Source organism: Pyrgilauda ruficollis, unplaced genomic scaffold (assembly GCF_017590135.1).
Source record: "Pyrgilauda ruficollis isolate IOZ18807 unplaced genomic scaffold, ASM1759013v1 scaffold185, whole genome shotgun sequence".
Classification (NCBI taxonomy): Eukaryota; Metazoa; Chordata; class Aves; order Passeriformes; family Passeridae; genus Pyrgilauda; species Pyrgilauda ruficollis.
The window spans coordinates 837,134-859,322 of NW_024517540.1; the positions used below are offsets into that span (position 1 = coordinate 837,134).

The following is a 22,189-nucleotide window of genomic DNA, read 5'->3' on the forward strand; positions in this document are numbered from 1 at the left end:
CCCCACCCTCCTGGGCCAAGGCTCTCCTGGCCCCTGCGGGGGGTTGGGCTGGTTAATTAATTAATTGGCTGGTGTTTGCACGGGGCTGTTAAGTGGCGAAGTGCCACAGTGGCTGGCACTGTCCCCGGCTTTATCTGGTGACACAAAGGCCTGCCCTGAGGGTAGGGACCCCTCCCCCTGCACTGGAGGGAGCTTCCAGGTGGGGGGCAGCGGCTCCTGGGACAAACCCCGCTGGAATGTGACAGCCCCCGTGGGATGGGGCTGATAAATCCCACCGCTGGTGAGGAGGGGGCTTGGGCAGGGAACACAGCCTGGTTGCACCCCAGGGACCCCCACGGGGTAACCCCAGGGATGTGGGACCCCCGAGGGGGAGACACTGTGGGTGCAGCGAGCTGGGATCACAGGGATTTGGGGGCCCTGGAATTGGGAATTTCAGGGAGCGAGGGTCCTGGAGAGGTGAGATTTTGGGGTTCAGGGATGCATGACACCTGAATGTGGGGGACCCTAGAGATGGAGGTTTACGGAGAGGGGTCACAGGGATGAGTGACCCCAGCAGGATGTGTGGGGGCACCCTGGGACAGTGGGGTCACAGGGAAATTATTGTCACAGGGATGTGTGACCCCCAAGATTTGTGGGGGCACTCTGGGACAGTGAGGTCACAGGGAAATGTGGATCCCATGGCTGCAGGATCCTGGGGAATTGTGACAGAGATGAGTGACCCCCAGGATGTGTGGGGACACCCTGGGACAGAGGGGTCACAGGGAAATGTGGATCCCAGGGAAATTATTGTCACACGGATGTGTGATCCCCCAAGATGTGTGGGGGCACCCTGGGACAGTGGGGTCACGGGGAAATGTGGATCCCAGAGGAATTGTTGTCACAGGGATGTGTGACCCCCAGGATGTGTGGGGACACCCTGGGACAGAGCGGTCACAGGGAAATGTGGATCCCAGAGGAATTGTCGCAGCGATGTGTGACTCCTGCAGGAGGCGGGGGTGGGGAGCTGGGCTCACAGGGGTGTGAGACCCCCGTGCCGTGCAATCTGCACCACGGGGCTCACCCTGGGCCCCCAAACCTGAAGTGGGGCGCTCATTACCCGCCACCCTTGGGGTGCTCCCCCCCGCACCGGCCCCGGTGCCCTCCCGGTGCCCGCGGCAGGTCCCGCCGGTGCAGCCGGCGCCGCTCCCCCCGCTCGGAGCCGGATCCCCGCCGCCCCTCCCCGGTAGTGCGTCCCGCCCCGCCCCGCTCCGCTCCGCTCCGCCGCGGGCAGCGCCGGCCCCGCCGCGCTCCCGGTGTCCGGCATGGCCCTGTCGGTGCTCGCCGGTATCTGCCTGGCCGCCACCCTCGCCATGTTCGCCACCGGCCTGTGAGCGATCGGCGGCGGCGGCCCCGGGCGGGGCGGGGGCGATGCGGAACGCACCGGGGCCAGCTCGGGGCTGCACTGAGGGCCGGGGGCGGCGGGGGGCAAAGGGGGGACCCCAGGGCTGGTTTTGGGGTGCAGAGGGGGCCTTGGGGAGGGGATTTGTGGGTGCGGTGGGGCCATAGGGGATGAGGATGCAATGAAGACCCCAGGGTTGGTTTTGGGGTGCAGTGGGGGCCTTGGGGAGAGGGATTTGTGGGTGCAGTGAAGACCCCAGGGCTGGTTTTGGGGTGCAGTGGGGGCCTTGGGGAGGGTTGGGGGTGCAATAGTGAGGGCACCAGAGGCATTTTGGGGGTGCAGTGGAGGTCATGGAGGGACATTTGGGGGTAAATTAGGGAGGGTGTTAGGCCAGTTTGGGGGTGTAGTGGGGAGGGCAGTAGGGAGTGTAATGGGGACCATTAGTGTAATGGGCAGTTTGGGGGTGCAATGGGGGCCATGGGGGGGTGCAGTGGGGAGGGCACCAGGGTCAGTTTGGGAGTGCAATGGGGACCATGGGGGGGTGCAATGGGGAGGGTGGGGGGAGCACCAGGGTCACTTTGCGGGTGCAGTGGGCCATGGATGGCTGGTGCAGAGGGACTGGGGGTGGTGTGACTCCTGTTTTGGGGGTGCAGGGGGAGGGGAGTGGGGGGTGCAGTGCCTGCTGGCTGCAGAGACTGGAGCCCCCCAACCCCAGCACTGCCGGGCACCCAGGAGTGCTGCCCTCCGCCCTCCCCAGGTCTGACCTGCGCCAGATGTTGGCAACCAAGAGTGTGGAGAACATCCAGTTCCTGCCCTTCCTCACCACCGATGCCAAGTACAGCAGGGTCGGGTCCTGGGGCGGGGGGTCATATAGATTTGAGGGGCAGGGGGGATCCCCCAGGCTGCAGCCAAGTGCCTGTGCCATATCCCTGCAGCAACCTGAGCTGGCTGGGCTATGGCTGCCTGAAGGGGGACGGGACAGTGATCACCGTCAACGCCATCGGGGCAGCTCTGCAGACCCTCTACATCCTGGTGTATCTGTACTACAGCCCTGTCAAGGTGGGGCAGGGGCCTGGGGCGATGGGGAGGATGGGGGACCCTCACCTTGACGTCCCCCTGCTGTCCCTCCCAGCGCCCCGTGCTGCTGCAGGTCCTGCTGCTCCTGGCTGTGGTGGTCACTGGCTGTGGCTACTTCACCATCCTGGTTGACACAGGGACACGCCTGACACACCTGGGGCTCTTCTGCAGTGTCTTCACCATCAGCATGTACCTCTCACCGCTGGCTGACCTGGTGTGTGGGGCTTGGCAGAGCTGGGGCTTGCCAGCCCAGGCCCTGCCTGACGTTTGCTCCTGCAGGCCAAGGTTGTCCGGAGCAAGTCGACGCGGTGCCTGTCCTTCCCCCTGACCGTCACAACCCTTGTGGCCTCCAGCAGCTGGACACTCTATGGCCTGCAGCTCCATGATCCCTACATCACAGTGGGTTGGGGTGGTGGAACGCTGAGGGGTGCCATCCCATCCCACTCCATCCCATCTCATCATGTCCCAACCCATCCTACTCCATTGTATCCCATGTAGTCCCATCCCCATCCCACCCCACCCTGGCCTGCTTCACCTGCATTCCACCCTTCTCCATCCCATTCCATCCCACTCTATCTCATCCCATCCCATTCTGTTCTGTCTGCACCATTTCACCCCACTCCATCCCCATTCTACCCCTATCCCATTCCATCAAATCCTATCCTTCCCCATCCCCACCCCATTGCCATCCCATTCCCATCTCACCCCACTCCATCCCCATTCCACCCCTATTCCTATTGCCATCCCATCCTGTCCTTCCCTGTCCCCACTCCACTGCCATCCCATTCCACTCTATCCCATCCCAGTCTATCCTATCCTTCCCCATCCCCACCACCATCCCGTCCCATCTCATCCCATCCTATCCCATCCCATCCCATCCCATCCCATCCCCATCCTCACCCCCACCCCAATGCCATCCCATTCCACTCTATCCCATCCCCATGCCCACCCCACTGCCATCCCATCCCATCCCATCCCCATCCTCACCCCATTGCCATCCCATCCCATCCCATCCCCATCCTCACCCCACTGCCATCCCATCCCATTCCATCCCACCCCATTCCCCTGTCATGGCTCAGTTGAGCACTTGGCTTGGCCCCGTTCAGCACCGTCTGTGTCACCCAGCCAAGTGTGACAGGGCTCAGCATGATGACTATTGATTTTCATTAATTAGCTGGGATGGGGCCAATAAACCTCCCCCGGCACCATAGTGGGGAGGGGTACATCCACTGTCCCCCCATGTCCTCCCGCAGGTCCCCAACGTGCCAGGGATCGTCACCAGCCTCGTGCGGTTCTGGCTCTTCCAGCGGTACAGGCCAGAGCAGGACAAGCCCTACAGCGCCCTGCCCGCCTGAGGGGGCCCCTCAGGAGCACCCCAACTCTGGCCTGGGCTGGCCCCACCGCTGTCCCCTCGGCCACTCCCAGTGGGACACCAGGAAGGACCTCCTGCCTCCAGCCCTGCATCCTTCAGCGAAGGCCCTGGAGCTCTCAGCGAATCCTTTGGGGTACCACAAGCCCCTCAAACCCCAGGGTGGGAGGAAAGTTTTCCATGCCTATGGCCCTGCCTGGCAGCAGGATTTTGAGGGGCAGGGCTTTTGAGTGGCTTCCAGGGGTCCACGTGTCACTTTTGTATGGATTCAAGTGCCTTTTAATAAATCACAGACTTCCCAGCGCCTGCTTCTTGTACCTCCCTCCTGCTGCAGAGCATGGTACAGCTCTTCCCATCCTCACCCCACTGCCATCCCATCCCATCCCATCCCATCCCCATCCTCACCCCATTGCCATCCCATCCCATCCCATCCCACCCCATTCCCCTCTCATGGCTCAGTTGAGCACTTGGCTTGGCCCCGTTCAGCACCGTCTGTGTCACCCAGCCAAGTGTGACAGGGCTCAGCATGATGACTATTGATTTTCATTAATTAGCTGGGATGGGGCCAGTAAACCTCCCCCGGCACCATAGTGGGGAGGGGTACATCCACTGTCCCCCCATGTCCTCCCGCAGGTCCCCAACGTGCCAGGGATCGTCACCAGCCTCGTGCGGTTCTGGCTCTTCCAGCGGTACAGGCCAGAGCAGGACAAGCCCTACAGCGCCCTGCCCGCCTGAGGGGGCCCCTCAGGAGCACCCCAACTCTGGCCTGGGCTGGCCCCACCGCTGTCCCCTCGGCCACTCCCAGTGGGACACCAGGAAGGACCTCCTGCCTCCAGCCCTGCATCCTTCAGCGAAGGCCCTGGAGCTCTCAGCGAATCCTTTGGGGTACCACAAGCCCCTCAAACCCCAGGGTGGGAGGAAAGTTTTCCATGCCTATGGCCCTGCCTGGCAGCAGGATTTTGAGGGGCAGGGCTTTTGAGTGGCTTCCAGGGGTCCACGTGTCACTTTTGTATGGATTCAAGTGCCTTTTAATAAATCACAGACTTCCCAGCGCCTGCTTCTTGTACCTCCCTCCTGCTGCAGAGCATGGTACAGCTCTTGGCCCTGCAGCTGCTTTGGGAACTCCTTGTGGCCAACCAGGGGGGCTGCTTATGGCCAAACAGGGGCTACTTTTTTTGGGGGGGGCTCATTCTGACATTCTGACACACCCTGGGCTCTGGCAAACCCTCAATAGGCATCAGCCCTGGTGTTGGGGCCACGAGGGGACCCCAGGGAAGCCAGCACAGCTCTGAGCACCCTGAGGGAGCCTCCCATCACAGTGTGGGGGTAAAAGTCTGTGTAAATGATGAGCAGCCACCATGGCAGAACCTGGGAATCGATGGGAATCCTTGCTAAACCCCCGTGGATCGAGCAGGCCTGGATCAAGCATCAATGCTCTGTCAATTAACCAATTAACAGCGATGTGGAATGAAGATATCAGGCTGGTGCCTTGGTGGAGGGGCCAAATCACACAGCAGACACCAGAGCCTTGCAGAAAGAGACCCCTACCCCATGGAGGACCCCCCCAGGACCGAGGAGCCTCATCCCACACTCCCCCCATGAGGAGACCCCAGGGAAGCCAGCACTGCTCTGAGCACCCTGAGGGAGCCTCCCATCACAGTGTGGGGGTAAAATTCTGTGGAACTGATGAGCAGCCACCATGGGAAACTGTGGCAGCAGCTTTCTGGTCACAGAGAGCGACAGGAATCGATGGGAATCCTTGCTAAACCCCCGTGGATCGAGCAGGCCTGGATCAAGCATTGATGCTCTGTCAATTAACCAATTAAGAGTGATGTGGAATGAAGATATCAGGCTGTGCTTCCTCCCAGTGGAGGGACCAAATCACACAGCAGACCCTGGAGACTTAGAGACCCTCACTCCATGCAGGACCCCCCCAGGAGCGAGGAGCCTCATCCCACACTCTGGCCAGATGACACCATCAGGATGAAGGACGCTGGCAGGAGCTGTGCTGTGCCTGTGCTGCTTGTGCACACCTCACACACAGCCTGGAAAAATCCATATAAAGGGACAGAGCTGAGCGTGGTGCCAAGGGAAGGAGGACGAGCTCCTGGCGTGCTCTGTCTTGCCCTGTGGAGCCGGGGCTCCCCGTGCCTGCTCTGGCTGCTCCCAGGACTTGGCCCAGCAGGGAGGAGCCCCCCGACCTCGGGAAAAGCACTCCCAGCCTGGCCCCACAGCCTCGAGAAAGGGCTCCCACACCTCAGGAAAGGGCAGCTTTCTCCACTGCCACACCTTGGCTGCCAACCGGTCGCTCCAGCTGCCCCGTGCCGGGAGCGCTGGTGACGTGGCCCCTCGTGCCAGCTCCCGGATCTTCCACGCAGGGAGGAGCTGCTGCCACACGGGCTGGGAGGAGCTCCTCATGGCCGTGAGTACAGGCTCTGCATCGCCCTGAGCAGCCCCTGGATGACCATAAGTAGCCTCTGGATGACCATAAGTAGCCCCTTGAAGGCCATAAGTAGCCCCTTGAAAGCCATGAGTACAGGCTCTGGATTGTCATGAGTAGCCTGCACAGGGTCATGGGTAGCTCACACATGGCTGTGAGTAGCCCCTAGATGACCACAAGTAGCCCCTGACGGTCCTGAGTAGCCTGTCAGTAGCCCCTGATGGCTGTAAGTAGCCCCTGAGGGGCCACAAGGAGCCCCTGAGGGACACAAGTAGCCCCTGGATGGCCACAAGGAGCCCCTGGATGGCCACAAGGAGCCCCCTGCTTGGCTGTCAGTAGCCCCTGATGGCCATGTGTAGCCCCTGGATGGTCACAAGGAGCCCCTAGCTGGCTGTCAGTAGCCCCTGAGGGCCACAAGTAGCCCCTGGATGGAGCCAGGTTGCCATGAGTAGCCTGCAGAGTTAGGAGTAGCCCCTGAATGACCACAAGTAGCCACTGGATAGACACAGTAGCCCCTTAAATGACCATGAGGAGCCCTTGGTTGGCTGTGAGTAGCCCCTGATGACCCTGAGTAGCCCACAGAAGGCTGTCAGTAGCCCCCAGAGCACTGCTGTGGTCCTGGCCCCATGTGGCCAAATCCAGGGCAATGTCACCCCCCCTCCCAACCACTCATGTGCCAGCGAGCTTCCCACTCTGCTCCCACCAGCCTTTGCTGCTCAGGAAACAGCTAATTAGCTGCTCCTGCTAATTAACCCGAGTCCTCCCTCCCGCTCCCAACTGCTCCTTTCTGCAGAGCATACACAGCTGCTAATTAAAATCCCAAAGTCCAGGGCAGCAGGTTCCTGCACACGGGGTCAGAGAGCAGAAATGGGGGTCCCCAGACAGAGCCCCCCACCCCTCCCTCTTCCCAGTGAAGCCCAGCGTGGTGCTGTGGATGGGCAGAGGAGTTGGGGGAGCTCCCCTGGAGCTGCTGGGGGGGCGGTGGGGGACACCATGCTGCCATTTAAAGGCTGTGTCGCCTGCCCCACCCCACCAGTCCCTCTCCTCCTTGCCGGGAACTCGGCCAGCGGGACGGGATGAGGCTCCTGCAGCTCCCACCTGCCGGGGTGAGCCACATCTGAGCCGGGAATGTGTCTGGGGCACGGCCCCGGTGCCGCATCCCGCTCCAGAGCAATTCCAGAGAGCTCAGCGAGGGGCAGCAGCAGCTCCGGGGGGGTTTGCATGGGGACCCTGCCCTTCACAGAACCCCCAAAACCACACACACCAAGAGCTGAGCGACCCCCTGGGAGAACCAAGTGACTCCTCCAGATGCCTTCCAGCAGGGCTCTCAATGGACAGGGCATAGAGACCCTGCCCTTCACAGAAACCGCAAACCCTCCCCACACACTGCCCAGAGCTGAGTGATTCCCCTGGGAGAACCAAGTGACTCCTCCAGGTGCCTTCCAGCAGCACTCGAGGCTCTCAGTGGACCCACATGCCCTTCACAGAACCCCCAAACCCTCCCCACACACTGCCCAGAGCCGAGTGGTTCCCCTGGGAGAACCAAATCATTCCAGAGCTGAGTGATTCCCCTGGGAGAACCTAGTGACTCCTCCAGGTGCCTTCCAGTAGCCCCCAAGCTCCCAGTGGACCTACATGAAGACCCTGCCCTTCACAGAACCCCCAAACCCTCCCTGCACCCCCACCTCACACCACCCAGAGCCGAGTGATTCCCCTGGGAGAACCAAATCATTCCAGAGCCGAGTGATTCCCCTGGGAGAACCAAATCATTCCTCCGGGTGCCTTCCAGCAGCCCCCGAGGCTCGCAGTGCCCGCAGCCTCGTCCCCGCCGTGTCCCGGGGTCACACACAGCACGGCCAGCACCGTCCGGGCCTTTATTGCGCTCCGAGGCGCAGCCCCCGCCGCCGCAGGTCGGCCCTCGCCGCCCTGATGTGCTCCTGCAGCTCGGCCGCCGCCTCCTCGCAGTCGTTGAAGGTGGCCAGGCGGTAGCCCACGGTGGCCAGGGAGTAGCAGCCGAAGGCCACGAGCAGGTAGACGGGCAGCGGCAGCAGCGCCTGGCGGAGCGGGGCTGGCGGCTGCAGCCCCGGCGGGGCCAGAGCCAGCGCGGCCCAGGCCGAGCCCAGCAGGGCGAGTCCACAGAGCCACTGCGCCAGCTTGGTCATGGCGGCCTGAGGGGACAGGGGGAGGAGGAGAGTGGGAGACCCGTGAGAGGAACAGGGGAGAGAAGGAAGGAGGAGGGAACCGGGAGAGACGGAGCGCCCCGCACCGGGCCCAGTCTCCCCCGGCAGAGTGGCCCCAATTCCCCCTGGGCCTCCACCCGCCGGACTGAGCCCTCCCCACAGACCCGGACCCGGACCCGGACCCGAACCCGAACCCGGGCCCAGCCCCACCCCCACCTGCCTCGGTCCCGCTCCCGGTGCCGGTCCCGCTCCCCGCCCGGCGCCGCGATGACGTCACAGCAGCGCCGCGCGCGAGGGCTGCCGGGAATTGTAGTTCTGCGGCGCGATGGCAGAGCGCGCCCCCTGCTGGCGGGGCGCGGCAGCACCGGGAGCTCCCCGGGAGCCCCGGTCCGGCCCCGCTCCCGGTGCCGCAGGAAGCGCCGGGCTTTGTCGGCCGCCGCCGGGGCCGCAGGAAGCATCTGGTTTCCTCCACGTCCGGCCGGAGGGGTGCCAGGGACCCGGCGTGGGAGCGAGTCCCGCCCGCCGTCCCACGGCTGCGGGAACCGCGCCGTTCCCTCCCCCCCTCCCCAGCCGGGCAGCCCCGGTGCCCCCCCGGTGCAGTGCGGAGGGCACAGACGAGTGTGTGGTGCCCTGCCAAAGGCAGCAGGCTGAGCTGTGCCAGCGCAGCAGCTGGGGCTGGACCCCCACAGCCCCCTGCCCGCTCCAGTCTGCTCCAATCCTGGCTCCAGTGGCATCTTCCTCCCTTGCAGGGCTGGGCACACGAGATGCCAGCAGCACATCTCCCACCCTTGGCCACCCTCCCCTCCCCTGGGCAACCCAGAACCTACCCCAGGCTCCAGGGCCACTTCCAGCCACCCTGGCACACAGCAGGGCCAGGAACTGGGCTGGCAGCTGGCACAGGGGACAAGAAGCTACAAAGAAATGGCTTTATTGGGCAGGGGGGAGTCCCGGATCGGCCGCAGGGAGGGGGCTGCCCCAGGAAGGGGCAGCAGGACATCAATTTCTCTTCCTGCCCTTGCCAACAGCCTTGGCAGGGGGAGCGACGGGCGCTGTGGACTGGTAGAGAGTGGAGGAGATCTTGTTGATGTAGTAGAGACCCACCATGGAGAAGATGAGGCTACGGGGGCAGAAGGGAAGAGGCTGCTCAGCTGCTGGGGCAGCGACATGCCAGGCTCACCCCAACACCTTGCCCCTGGCTCCCACTCCCCTATAAACCAACAATTCCCGTTGGATTCCATTGTGCTGCCCTTCCTAAACCAACAATTCCCATTGGATCCCACTCCCCTGCCCTTCCTAAACCAATAATTTTCCCTTGGATCCCACTCCCCTACCCTTCCTAAACCAACAATTTCCCCTTGGATCCCACTGTGCTGCCATTCCTAAACCAACAATTTTTCCCTGATCCCACTGTGCTGCCCTTCCTAAACCAACAATTTCCATTGGATCCCACTCCCCTGCCCTTCCTAAACCAGTAATTTTCCCTTGGATCCCACTCCCCTGCCCTTCTTAAACCAACAATTTCCATTGGATCCTACTCTCCTGCCCTTCCCAAACACTTTCCTCTCAGATCCCACTGTGCTGCCCTTCCTAAACCAACACTTTCCCCCTGGATCCCCCTCCCCTGCCCTTCCCAAACACTTTCCCCTTGGATCTCACTCTCCTGCCCTTCCTAAACCAATAATTTCCCCCTGGATCCCCCTCTCCTGCCCTTCCTGACCACCCTCCCTCAGACCCCACCGTGCTGCCCTTCCCACCAGCCCCCTGATGCTCCCTGCCCAGCCTCCTGCCCCCCTCCTGGTGTCCCCACAGACCCCTCGGTGTCCCCTCAGCCACTCCCACCCCCCAGGGCAGCCCTGCACCTACCAGGTGGTGACACAGACCCCTGGGTGTCCCCCATGACCCCTGGGTCTCCCCTCAGCCTCTCCCACCCCCCAGGGCAGCCCTGCACCTACCAGGTGGTGACACAGACCCCTGGGTGTCCCCCATGACCCCTGGGTCTCCCCTCAGCCTCTCCCACCCCCCAGGGCAGCCCTGCACCTACCAGGTGGTGACACAGACCCCTGGGTGTCCCCCATGACCCCTGGGTCTCCCCTCAGCCTCTCCCACCCCCCAGGGCAGCCCTGCACCTACCAGGTGGTGACACAGACCCGGTGGATGAGGCCAGATGCGAACAGGGCCAGCAAGAGGCAGGTGAGGACTGCGGAGAACCAGGAGACACACGATGCTCACGGGGGGCTCTGGCTGCAGCAGAATTTCCCCCAGCCCCAGGAAAAGCTCAAGAGGAGCTGCCACAGTTCCAGGGCAGGGCTGGGACCACCAGTGCCACTCCTGGAGCACCCCCAGCCCTCTGCAGTGTCCTCGCTCCCCTCCTGGGCTCCCACAACACTTACTCTCAGGGAATATCTTGGCCTGGAAGCCCTTCCCAAAGATGAGGTTCTCCAGGTTGTTGAAGGCCTGCGTGTGGAGTTAAGGGACACAACGGGATCCTGCTGTCCTGCTGCCCTCATGTCCCACCCTCCCTGCGCCCTGGAAGGTGTTGGGGCCAGTTTGGGGTGCAATGGGGTCATGGGGGGTGTAATGGGGCCCAGTTTGGGGTGCAATGGGGTCATGGGGGTGTAATGGGGGCCAGTTTGGAGGTGCAGTGAGTGCCATTGCAGGGTGTAATGGGGAGGGCATCAAGCCCAGTTTGGGGGTGCAGTGAGTACCAAAGGGGGTGTAATGGGGAGGGCAGCAGGCCCAGTTTGGGAGTGCAATGGGGACCATAGGGGGGTGCAATGGGGACCAGTTTGGAGGTGCAGTGAGTGCCATGGGGGGTGTAATGGGGAGGGCAGCAGGCCCAGTTTGGGGGTGCAATGGGGTCATTGGGAGGGGGCAATGGGGAGGGCATCAGGCCCAGTTTGGGGGTGTAATGGGGGCCAGTTTGGGGGTGCAAGGGGGCTATAGGAGGGTGCAATGGGAAGGACATCAGGCCCAGTTTGGGGGTGCAATGTGGATGGCAGCAGGGGGCTGTTACAGGGGCTGCCCCCACCACCCCCGTGGCGCTGTTCCCAGCCCCCCGTGCCCTGCGGCCCCTCTGCTGTGCCCAGGGATGCCGTGAGGGAGCAGACGAAGAGCGCCGAGCCCAGCAGCCCGCCCTGGATGGTGAGCCACTCGGTGGAGGCCAGCTGCCGGCTGTACATCTGCATCCCGGCGAACAGCAGCAGCGACAGCAGCGACGACAGCGCCAGCGACGTGCCCGTGCCTACGGCTGAGCCCCGGGGCCGGCTCACACCGGCACCGGCACCGGGGCTGAGCTCAGGGCCGTGCCCTGCCTCCCTTCTCCCGGTGCAGCTCCCGTTAACGCCGTGCCCCCGATATCGTCCTGGCCTGTGACACCTCCATTCCCTCTCCCCGGGACCCCCAACTCCCGTTAGCCCAGTTTGCGCCCCCCCGTTACCCATGGTGCCCCCAGCCCGTCCCGGTGCCGCTCCCGGTGCCGCCGTTCCGCGCATGCGCGCTCCGCCCAGCGCGCAGCAGAGACACGGCAGCAGCGCCGGGCTGCGCCTCTACGCATGCGCGAGAGGCCCCGCCCCTCCCAGCGCGCTCCCTGGCGGCCCGGGAGTGGCACTGCAAGTCCGCGCCGTCCCGGAGCGCCCTCTGGCGGCGGGGACGGGAACAGCGCGGGGACGGGACCCCCGCACCGGGACCGGGACCGGCACCGGGACCCCCTCGGGAGCACCCCCGGGACCACCGCCGGTACCGGTGCCATGCTCATCCTGCCCGCAGCCCGCCCCCGGCGCCGCTCCCAGAGCGTCGCTCCTCGGGAAATGCTCGGTGATGCAGCGAGAGCATCCCCGCTCCACCCCCCCTCACCCCCACACCGGTGCCGCCCCTCCGGTGCCTCCACCGCCCTCCGGTGCCGGCGGGGCGGGCGCCGCCGAGCATGCGCGCCGCCACCCCCCGCCCTCCCCCCGGCTCCGCCGCTCCCTGCAACACACCGGGGCGATCGCGGCCGCCGCTGCCGCCGCCGCAGGCACGGGCGCGGGTAGCGGAGCCATGGCCGAGGGCGAGGACCTGCAGACCTTCACCTCCATCATGGACGCGCTCGTCCGCATCAGCGTGAGCGGCCGCGGTGGCGGCGGGGGGGCGGACGGGGGTCCTCCGGGACCGGGTCGCCGTGGCAACGCGGCGGGGACTGGGGGGGAGGGCGATGCCCTTGAGGGGTGGGCGGGCAGCGGACCCGCACCCCGACTCACCGCAGCGACCCCCGGGGAGGGCTGTCCGTCATCGGGACCCCCCCACACCGAGCCGTGGTCGAGCCGGAGCACCGGGTGCGGAGAGGGCGGTCCCATCCCGGCCCCGATCTTGGTGGCCAGCCCGGTCCTGGCGCTGGTCCCAGCGGCGGGGCCGGTCCGGGCTGTGCTGTGGGTCCAGCCTCAGTCCCCATCCCAGCCCCCATCTCCATCCTGGCCCCCATCTCCCTCTCCATCCCAGTTCCAACCCCACACCCATCCCAGTTCCCATCCCAGCTCTGGGCCCATCCTGGCACTATTCCCAGTGCTGGTCCTCATCCCCATCCCAGCCACCATCCCCATCCCAGCCCTGGGCCCATCCTGGTGCTGATCCCAGTGGCGGCCCCATCCCTGCCAGTCCTGATACTGGTCTGATCCTGGCCCCAGCCCCAGTCCCATCCCCACACCAGGCCTGGGTCCCATCCAGGTTCTGATCCCAGTCCTGATCCTGGTTCTGACCATGCTGCTGCTCCCAGGCCTGATCTTGGCCATGATGCTGGTCCCTGTCCTCATCATCCCCCCATTCCTGCTCCTGATACTGGTCCTCGTTCTGCTGCTGCTCCCAGGCCTGATCCTGACCATGATGCTGGTCCTGCTGCCAGTGCTGACCCCAGTCCTGGTCCTGCTGTGGCCCCAGTTCCCATCCCCAATCCAGCCCTGGGCTTCATCCTGGTGCTGGCCCGGCATTCCTCAGACTGCTCCCAGACCTGATCCTGGCCCTGCTGCTGATCCCAGCTCCATTCCTCATCGCAGTGGCAGCCCTGATCCTCATCCTGCTGCTGGTCCTGCTGTTTGTCCTCATGCCGTCCCTGGTGCTGGTCCCAGGCCCCATCATTGCCCTGATGATGGTCCCAGTCCTTGTCTCCATCCCAGCCCAGGTCCCAGTACTGGTCCTGATCCTGGCCCTGGTGCTGATCCTGGCCCTGTTGTTAATTCCAGGCCCTGGTGCCAGTCCCAGCTGTGATACTGGTGCTTAACCCATCCCTGATGCTGATTCTGGCCCAGGTGCTGGTCCCAGGCCCTGATCCCAGCCCTGAAAGTGATCCTTGCCCTGATGCTGGTCCTGGCCCTGGTGCTGATCCTGGCCCTAATCCTGGCCCTGGTGCTGATCTCAGGCCTGATGTTGATCCTGGTGCTGCTCCTGGCCCTGGCCCTAGTGCTGGTCCCAGGCCCTGATCTCAGCCCTGATGCTGCTCCTGACCCTGATGTTGGTCCTGGCCCTGGTGCTGGTCCTGGTGCTGATCTCAGCCCTGGTGTTGATCCTGTCCCTGATGTTGATCCTGGCCCTGGCCCAAATCCTGGCCCTGGTGCTGATCTCAGCCCTGGTGCTGATCCTTACCCTGATGCTGGTCCTGTCCCTGATGCTGATCCTGTCCCTGATGTTGATCCTGTCCCTGATGCTGGTCCTGTCCCTGATGCTGATCCTGTTCCTGATGTTGATCCTGTCCCTGATGCTGATCCTGTCCCTGATGTTGATCCTGGCCCTGGCCCAGATCCTGGCCCTGGTGCTGGCCCCATCTGGTCCCCGGCGGGTGACGCTCCCGCTCTCTCCGCAGACCAGCATGAAGAACATGGAGCGGGAGCTGGTGTGCCCGGTGTGCAAGGAGATGTACAAGCAGCCGCTGGCACTGCCCTGTACCCACAACGTGTGCCACGTGTGTGCCAGCGAGGTGCTGCTGCAGCACGGCCACCTGTACTGCGACCCCACCTCCGAGCCCACCTCGCCTGCGGCCACCCCCTCCACCCGCAGCCCCCGCCTGGGCCGCAGGGCTGTCCCCAAACCCGACCGGCTGGACCGCCTCCTCAAGTCAGGTGGGGCTGGAGGGGCTGCCAGGAGGGATGGGGCAACAGGGGGACAGCGATGGCTGGAGACAGCGGGGGTGGCTGAGGGAATGGGGACAGGGATGGATGGAGAGGACAGGGGTGGCTGAGGGGATGGGGACAGGGATGGCTGGAGGGAACAGGGATGGATGAAGAGAAAGGGGTGGCTGGAGGGGTTTGGGGTAGCCAGAGGGGATGGGGACAGCTGGAGGGGACAGGGGTGGCTGGAGGGGTTTGGGGCAGCTGGAGGGGATGGGGACAGGAATGGCTGGAGGGAACAGGGATGAATGAAGAGAAAGGGGTGGCTGGAGGGGTTTGGGGTAGCCAGATGGGATGGGGACAGGGATGGCTGGAGGGGTTTGGGACAGCTGGAGGGGACAGAGATGGCTGGAGGAGAGGGGGATGGCTGGAGGGGACAGGGATGACTGAAGAGGACAGGGGTGGCTGGAGGGAACAGGGATGGATGGAGGGGAGGTGAATGGCTGGAGAGCAGAGCAGAGGGAATAACAACAGAGGGGATGAGGATGGCTGGAGAGGACAGGGACAGGGATGGCTGGAGGGGTTCCTGGCAAGAACAACAGGAAGGGATGGAGGTGGGGATGGGGCTTTTTGCCCTGCTGACCCCCATCCCCGCCTCCCTCCCACAGGCTTCGGCACCTACCCGGGGCGCAAGCGGGGCGCCGTGCACCCCCAGACCGTCAGCTTCCCGTGCCCCGCCTGCCAGCGGGACGTGGACCTGGGCGAGCGGGGCCTGGGCAGCCTCTTCCGCAACCTGACCCTGGAGCGCGTGGTGGAGCGCTACCGGCAGACCATCAACATCAGCGCGGCCATCATGTGCCAGTTCTGCAAGCCCCCACAGCTGGAGGCCACCAAGGGCTGCACGGAGTGCAAGTCCAGCTTCTGCAATGAGTGCTTCAAGCTCTACCACCCCTGGGGCACGCAGAAAGCCCAGCATGAGCCCACGCCCCCCACCCTCACCTTCCGCCCCAAGGTGGGTCCTCCTGCCCACCTTAATCCTCCTGATTAAGGCTGAGGGAGTTGGGATTGTTCAGCCTGGAGAGGAGAAGCTTTGGGGTTACCAAATTGTGGCCTTCTGGTGTCTGAAGGGAACTTTTGAAAGGATGGGGGAAGACTGTTTACAAGAGCCTGGAATGACAGGACAAAGGGCAATGGGTTCAGATTGAAAGAGAATAAGTTTAGGTTAGATATTAGGAAAAAATTCTTGTAGTGAGAGTGGTGTGGTCCTGGAACAAAGTGCCCTGGAAGTGTTCAAGGCCAAGGTGGGGCTCTGAGCAATGGGGTCTGGTTGAGGATGTCCCTGCTCATGTCAGGTGGGTTAGAACAAGATGATCTTCCAGGTCTCCTTCCAACCCCAGCCATTCTGTGATTCTGAGATCTGGGGTGCAGGGCTGGACTCTGCGGGGGTGGAGGGGGTGCAGAGCCCCGCTGAGCCCCGCTGTGCCCGCAGGGGCTGATGTGCCCAGAGCACAAGGAGGAGGTGACTCACTACTGCAAGACCTGCCAGCGGCTGGTGTGCCAGCTCTGCCGCGTGCGCCGCACCCACACCAGCCACAAGATCACCCCGGTGCTCAGCGCCTACCAGGCCCTCAGGGTAAGGGCTCCAGGGGCCAGGCTGGGGCTCTGTGGGGAATTGGGGGCACCACAGAGCCCCAGTGCAGATGGGGAGTGTGGGGCGGGGGCTGCTGGTGCCACATCTCATCACCTTCCTGCAGGAGAAGCTGACGAAGAGCCTCGCCTACATCCTGAGCAGCCAGGACACGGTGCAGACCCAGATTGCTGAGCTGGAGGAGACAGTGAAGCACACAGAGGTAAGGGCAGGGTGTCTCCATCTGTCCCTGAGTTGTCCCTAGGCAGGGGTGGCACAGCCAGCCCAGTCCCCTCTGGTCCCAGAAGGTGCCACACGCTGACCCTGCCGTGTCTGTACCCGGCAGGTAAACGGCTCACAGGCCAAGGAAGAGGTGTCCCAGCTGATCCAGGGGCTCTGTGCCATGCTGGAGGAGAAGCGGGCCACGCTGCTGCAGGCCATCGAGGAGTGCCAGCAGGAGCGGCTGGCCAGCCTGCACGGCCAGATCCGGGAGCACCAGGCCATGCTGGAGAACTCGGGCATGGTGGGCTATGCCCAGGAGGTGCTGAAGGAGACTGACCACCCCTGCTTTGTCCAGGCTGCCAAGCAGCTGCACAACAGGTATGGGCTGTGGGCACGGGGCTGCCAGCGGGGGTTGGGACCCTCTGGTGCCCGAGGTGGCACCCTGACATCCCCGCTCCCCTGTGCTGCAGGATCCTCAGGGCCACCGACTCGCTGCAGAGCTTCCGTCCTGCAGCCAACGCCTCCTTCAGCCACTTCCAGCTGGATGTCAGCAGGGAGCTGAAGCTGCTCACTGACCTGGCCTTCATCCGAGGTAAAGGCACCGGGACCTGGGCACCGGCTGTGCCCCGTGCCAAGGCACAGCCCCTGCGGGCAGAGCGGGTCCCTGCCCGCCTCGGAGCTGCAGCTCAGCCACAGTGCTCGCGGATCTGCCGGTGTCCCCTTCCCCGTCAGGGACAGCCCCCACCCCAGCAGCCCCCAGAGATACCCCTGCCCTGCCCTGTGCCAGGGCGTCCAGGCCAGGGGCAGGCAGGCAGGGCCATGGTGCCAGGTGAGGGCAGCAGCAGTGCCGCAGGGTGAGTACGGAGCTGCCCCGCTGCCGGGCGGGCGCTTCCCGCAGGGCAGGAGCCGCGTGGCCCTGCCAGAGCCGCTGGCGACACGTTTCAGACCTGCTTCTACCTCTCTTTGTTTATAGGCTGCGGCCGCTGCCGAGGCGTCACCGAAGTAACTGAGGCAAGTCACACCCCTGCCCCAGAGCCGCCCCGCTCTCTCTTCCCATCCCTCCATCCCTCCATCCTGCTCCCACCCCGGCCCCGCTCCGCCGCCATCCTCCATCCCCGTCCTGCCCGCCGGCGCTGGCAGCCGGTGGCTCTGCCTCCTCCATCTGCCGCCGCTCCTCCTGCCCTCCCACCCCCTCTCGCCACATTTCTGTCCCCATCCTCACCCCATTTCCATCCCCCTCTCGCCCCATTTCTGTCCCACTCCTTGCTCCATTTCCATGCCCTTCCTTGCCCCATTTCTGCCCCCTCTCACCCCATTTCTGTCTCATTCCTTGCTCCATTTCCATCCCGTTCCTTGCCCCATTTCTGCCCTCTCTCACCCCATTTCTATCTCCCTCTTGTCCTGTTTCCATTTTCTTCCTCGCCCCATTTCTGTCCCCTCTCGCCCTGTTTCCATCTCCTTCCTCATTCCATCTTTGCTCAACTGTCACCCCACTTCTGTCCACATCCTCACCTCACTTCTGTCCCATTCATGACCTAATTTTCTGCTCCCTCCTCATCCCATTTTAGCTCTCCCTTGCCCCATTTCAACCCCATCCTTGCCCTGTTTGCACTTCCTTCTCATCCCATTTCCATTCCCCCACTTTCCATTTCCATCCCTGTCTCACCCCAATTCCACCCCAGTCTCACCCCATTTCCACCCCAGTCTCACTCCCTTTTCGTTCTCTCCTTGCCCCATTTCCACTCCTCTCCTTGTCTGATTTTCTTCTCCCTCTTTGTCCCATTTCCATTCCCTTCCTTGCCCCATATTTGTCTCCCCTTCACCCCATTTATGTCCACATTCCTCCCCCATTTATGTTTTTGTCTGCACCCCATTTCTCTCCCACTTTCACCCCATTTCTCTCTTCTTCCTCACTCTATTTCCACCCCTCTTCTCATCCCATTTCTTTCCCTCCTCGTCCCATTCCCATCTGCCTCCTCACCCCAATTCCATCCTGCTCACCCCATTTCTTTCCCTTTTTGCATCCCATTCCCACCTTGTCCTTGCCCCATTGTTGCCCCGTTTCCATCTCCTTCTCTCTGTATTTCCATCCTACTCTTAGCCCCTTTCTGTCCTCTCCCTCTCCCATTTCCATCCCTCTCCTTGCCCCATTTCTACCTCTCTCATCATCCCTTTTCCTTTCTCTTCCTCGCCCCATTCCCATCCTTTCCTTACCCCTCTTCCACCTGCCACCCTTCATCTCTCCTCCCCACCATGCCTCTGTTCCTGCCAGTACCTTCTGCCACCCTTCATCCCCATCTCCTCCTCCTCCTCCTCTCCTGCTGCCTCCACTCTCTCTCTCTCTTTCTCTCTCCTCCCTCCTGACTTGCACTCGGCCTGTCTGGTCCCTGGAGCCCCACAGCAGCAGCTCCTCTGTCTCCCCGACTCTCGCTCTCCTCCGGTGCCGACACACGGTCCTCCGCAGTCAGACCCCTCTAGACTCTGCTGGTTGTGCGTCCGTCCGTCCGTCCGTCCGGAATCCCGGAATGCCCCCTCCCTGCGTCCGGCCGCCTCCCTGCCCTCGGGGTGAGGGATGCCGCCTGACGCCCCGCTGCCGCCTCTCCCCGCAGCGCCCGAGGCCCCCGTCATCGACACGCAGCGCACCTACACCTACGACCAGATCTTCCTGTGCTGGCGGCTGCCGCAGCACTCGCCGCCCGCCTGGCACTACACCGTGGAGTTCCGCAAGACCGACGCCAAGGCCAAGGGGCTGAAGCTGTGGCAGCGGCGGGAGGAGGTGAGGGGCACCTGCGCCCTCGTCGAGTACCTGGACACCGACAGCGTCTACGTGCTCAGGGTGAAGGGCTACAACAAGGCGGGTTTCGGGGATTACAGCGAGGACATCTACCTGCACACGCCGCCCGCCCCAGGTGAGAGGGGGTGGGATCGTGTCGGGGTCACCAATTGTCACCAAAGGTGATATAGAGACTCCATCATCAGAAGGCATGAAAAAAGGCAATTTATTATTAGGAATCTACAGTTCTTATAGAAACAGTGGTGGACCTAAGACCTGATTGGCCTTTAGGAATCTTCTCTCACCTGTTGGTCAGGAAGGGACAACTCCTTCTTGTAAACATCTTTGACAAAAAGAGATTGCCTGCCAGGTGCAGGGACTGAGATAATTGTTTTAATTATTTCTCTGAACATTCTCACAGCTTCCTGGGAAAACCCTGGGAGAACTATGTCTCTGTCTGTTCAGAGGATGTGTGATGACCACACATGGGTGCTTGGATCAACGCGGGGCGCCCCGCTGTGCTGCGCTGCTCACCTTTCTCCTCTTTGTCTGCTCCCCACAGTCCTCAACTTCTTCCTGGACAACCGCTGGGGCTTCAACCGGGACCGGCTGGCCATCAGCAAGGACCAGCGCGCGGTGCGCAGCGTGCCCGGCATCCCCATGCTCTTCGCCGCCGAGCGCCTGATGACCAGCTGCCACCTGTCCATCGACCTGGTCATCGGCGACGTGGCCATCACCCAGGGCAAGAGCTACTGGGCCTGCTGCGTGGACCCCAGCTCCTACCTGGTCAAGGTGGGCGTGGGGCTGGAGAGCAAGCTGCAGGAGTGGTTCCAGGTGCCGCAGGATGTGGTGAGCCCCAGGTGAGCTTGGCGGGTGCAGGGTTTGTTCCTACCTCCCCGGCAGGCACCGGGGTGTGGGGGGATCTCCAGCCTGTCCTGTGGGTGGACTCACCTGTCCCCGCTCCGCAGGTACGACCCCGACAGTGGCCACGACAGCGGGGCAGAGGACACGACGGTGGAGGCACCTCCTCCCTACGCCTTCCTCACCATCGGCATGGGCAAGATCCTGCTGTCGCACGGCTCGGCCCTCACGTCCCGCGACCCCAACGGCTGCACCGTGCCCTTGCCCCCGCGCATTGGCATCTGCCTGGACTACGAGCAGGGCAAGGTGAGCTTCTACGACGCCGTGTCCTTCCGCGAGCTCTGGGAGTGCGGCGTGGACTGCTCGGGGCCCGTCTGCCCCGCCTTCTGCTTCATCGGAGGGGGGGCCCTGCACCTCCAGGAGCTGGTGGCCAACAAGCAGGAGAGGAAAGTGACCATCGGGAACTTCGCCAAGCTGGACTGAGCCACGCCCGCGGCCCCCACATGCCCCCCGGGCACCCTGCAAGCGCCAGGGGGACACAAGTGGCCAGGGAGCAGAGCAGAGCAAGGGTGGCCCCGGCCCTGCCACCGCTGGGGACAGGCCAGGTGTTTGTTTTGTGGGATGGGGGGGACGGGGGCAGCTTTGCCGTCCCCTCCTCACCCTGTCCGCCTGCCCCTAGCTCCAGCTCAGCCCCAGGCTGCTCTGGGCTGGGGCTGTGGGCAGGGCTGGCAGAGGGTCAGCCCTAGAGATGGGTCAGGGAGGGGGACGGGGCTGCGCAGGGAGGGGGGTGGAAGGTGACAGTGGGGTGACAGTGCAGGGGAGAGGCTGGGTGCTCGTTGGGGTGGGGGAGGCAGCTGGGGTGGGGGAGAGGGCTGGGGGGGAGGCTGGGCTGGAACAAGGTGTGAAGATGTTTTGTAAAATGGCTCATTTTCAACGTGGATCATCTGGCTGCAGCCAGGCACGGCCCCTGCACGCAGCCAGTGTGGGGTCCCTCCCGTGGGCTCCTGGGCACCACAGTGCTTGCTGCCTGCTCTGCCCTGTCCTTGGGGAGCAACGTGCCTGGCCAGCCCTGCACATGGCCTGAGGGCCACACTTGGCTCCTGTTACACCGCTCAGTGCCCAACCCATGGCCGGGGTGGGCTGGGCCTGCAGGGTCTGGACCTGACCCACCAGGGAGCCCCAGCACCGTGGGGGCTGTGCCAGCAATCCCACACCGGGATCTGTCCGAGCTGCTGTCATTTCTCCTGGGTTCTGTTACAACAAACGCTGTATTTTCATGGTTTCCTACAATAAACTGCAGTGCCAGACTCGTCCGGAGCTCCCTGGCACAGGGGGCCTGTGGGACTGAGCTGTGCATGGGGCCAGACTGTGCATGGGGTCAGGGTGCCAAGGGACATGGGGCCTTGGGTCTGGGTTGGCTGGGGGGTCACGGGGCTGTGGGGTCTCAAGGCTGTGGGGCCACAGGGCTGTAGGGTCTCAGGGTTATTGGGTCACAGGGCTGTGGGGTCACAGGGCTATGGGGTCTCAGGGCTATGGGGTCTCAGGGCTATGGGGTTCAGGGCTGGGAGGCCATGAGGCTGTGGGGTCTCAGGGCTATGGGGTCACAGGGCTGTGGGTCACAGCGCTGAGGGGTCTCAGGGCTGGGGGGTCTCAGGGCTGTGAGGTTTCAGGGCTGGGGGGTCTCAGGTCTGTGAGGTTGCAGGGCTGTGACTCTCTGGGCTATGGGGCTGCAGGGCTGTGGTGCTGGGCTGGCCATGGGGCCGTGAGCCCAGGCTGTCCAGAGCACATGTCCAGAGGCGTGCACGGGACCGGGGCCGTGGGGCCGGGCTGTCCTTAGGGCCGTGGCCAGCAGGTGCCAACCCTGCCCAGCCCGGGCAGTGCTGACGTGTCAGGTCCTACCCGTGCTCTGCCTGGCCACATGGTCACTGCCACTCCATCACAGGGGCTCCTGGAGGGGACATCTCTGGGCCAGAACAAACTCCTTCAGCACTGCTGGGGAGTCCAGTCCAGCCAGGGGGGCTGCTGGGTGCTGAGCCCCCTTCTCAGAGTGGGTATGGGAGCTGGACCCCCGCACCTGGGTACTCTGCATGGCAGCTGGAGGGGCCACAGGCAGGGCAGGGCCCTCCTGGGTGGGTGCCTGTCCCTGGAGATCCCAGTCCCCAAGCTGGAAGGGGAGGGGGCTGCAGGGCTG

General features: G+C 63.7%; 4 protein-coding genes across 6 annotated transcripts; 2 read left to right on the forward strand and 2 right to left on the reverse strand.

Annotated features, from left to right (window-relative positions):
- Window positions 1-838: 838 nt before the first annotated feature.
- Window positions 839-4,125, forward strand: SLC50A1 (solute carrier family 50 member 1). Of its 2 annotated transcripts, XM_041464854.1 has the most exons (6): window positions 1,221-1,366; window positions 2,136-2,213; window positions 2,314-2,437; window positions 2,511-2,669; window positions 2,735-2,854; window positions 3,709-4,125. In XM_041464854.1, exons 1-6 carry the CDS (start codon window positions 1,302-1,304, stop codon window positions 3,808-3,810), a joined length of 648 nt encoding a protein of 215 aa, XP_041320788.1. In that variant the 5' UTR covers window positions 1,221-1,301; the 3' UTR covers window positions 3,811-4,125. The 2 variants fall into 2 exon arrangements, with proteins under 2 accessions (XP_041320789.1, XP_041320788.1); XM_041464855.1 differs by lacking the exon at window positions 2,735-2,854 and having other exon boundaries at window positions 839-1,366.
- Window positions 4,126-8,124: 3,999 nt separating this feature from the next.
- On the reverse strand, window positions 8,125-8,746 carry DPM3 (dolichyl-phosphate mannosyltransferase subunit 3, regulatory). Of its 2 annotated transcripts, none has more exons than XM_041464858.1 (2): window positions 8,661-8,746; window positions 8,125-8,432 (listed from the first exon to the last, which is right to left on the reverse strand). In XM_041464858.1, the coding sequence occupies exon 2, from the start codon at window positions 8,424-8,426 to the stop codon at window positions 8,139-8,141; it is 288 nt and encodes a 95-aa protein (XP_041320792.1). In that variant the 5' UTR covers window positions 8,427-8,432; window positions 8,661-8,746; the 3' UTR covers window positions 8,125-8,138. The 2 variants fall into 2 exon arrangements, with proteins under 2 accessions (XP_041320792.1, XP_041320793.1); XM_041464859.1 differs by having other exon boundaries at window positions 8,665-8,731.
- Window positions 8,747-9,356: 610 nt separating this feature from the next.
- On the reverse strand, window positions 9,357-12,011 carry KRTCAP2 (keratinocyte associated protein 2). Its single transcript, XM_041464857.1, has 5 exons — window positions 11,881-12,011; window positions 11,537-11,691; window positions 10,835-10,898; window positions 10,575-10,641; window positions 9,357-9,561 (listed from the first exon to the last, which is right to left on the reverse strand). The coding sequence occupies exons 1-5, from the start codon at window positions 11,933-11,935 to the stop codon at window positions 9,441-9,443; spliced, it is 462 nt and encodes a 153-aa protein (XP_041320791.1). The 5' UTR covers window positions 11,936-12,011; the 3' UTR covers window positions 9,357-9,440.
- A 396-nt stretch (window positions 12,012-12,407) lies between these two features.
- TRIM46 (tripartite motif containing 46) lies at window positions 12,408-20,762 on the forward strand. Its single transcript, XM_041464862.1, has 10 exons — window positions 12,408-12,542; window positions 14,272-14,527; window positions 15,184-15,527; window positions 16,005-16,148; window positions 16,270-16,365; window positions 16,489-16,742; window positions 16,835-16,956; window positions 18,974-19,273; window positions 19,700-19,997; window positions 20,106-20,762. The coding sequence occupies exons 1-10, from the start codon at window positions 12,480-12,482 to the stop codon at window positions 20,479-20,481; spliced, it is 2,253 nt and encodes a 750-aa protein (XP_041320796.1). The 5' UTR covers window positions 12,408-12,479; the 3' UTR covers window positions 20,482-20,762.
- The last annotated feature ends 1,427 nt before the right edge of the window (window positions 20,763-22,189 follow it).

Coding starts and splice junctions, on each gene's coding strand:
- SLC50A1 (XM_041464854.1), top strand. CDS start 1,302: ATGGCCCTGTCGGTGCTCGCCGGTATCTGCCTGGCCGCCACCCTCGCC. Junction 2,214..2,313: donor TTCCTCACCACCGATGCCAA/GTACAGCAGGGT, acceptor ATATCCCTGCAG/CAACCTGAGCTGGCTGGGCT. Junction 2,855..3,708: donor TCCATGATCCCTACATCACA/GTGGGTTGGGGT, acceptor GTCCTCCCGCAG/GTCCCCAACGTGCCAGGGAT.
- DPM3 (XM_041464858.1), bottom strand. CDS start 8,426: ATGACCAAGCTGGCGCAGTGGCTCTGTGGACTCGCCCTGCTGGGCTCG.
- KRTCAP2 (XM_041464857.1), bottom strand. CDS start 11,935: ATGCGCGGAACGGCGGCACCGGGAGCGGCACCGGGACGGGCTGGGGGC. Junction 10,899..11,536: donor TCTTCGTCTGCTCCCTCACG/GCATCCCTGGGC, acceptor CTCCACACGCAG/GCCTTCAACAACCTGGAGAA. Junction 9,562..10,574: donor CGGGTCTGTGTCACCACCTG/GTAGGTGCAGGG, acceptor CTGCCCCCGTAG/CCTCATCTTCTCCATGGTGG.
- TRIM46 (XM_041464862.1), top strand. CDS start 12,480: ATGGCCGAGGGCGAGGACCTGCAGACCTTCACCTCCATCATGGACGCG. Junction 16,149..16,269: donor GCGCCTACCAGGCCCTCAGG/GTAAGGGCTCCA, acceptor ACCTTCCTGCAG/GAGAAGCTGACGAAGAGCCT. Junction 16,957..18,973: donor TGACCTGGCCTTCATCCGAG/GTAAAGGCACCG, acceptor CTCTCCCCGCAG/CGCCCGAGGCCCCCGTCATC.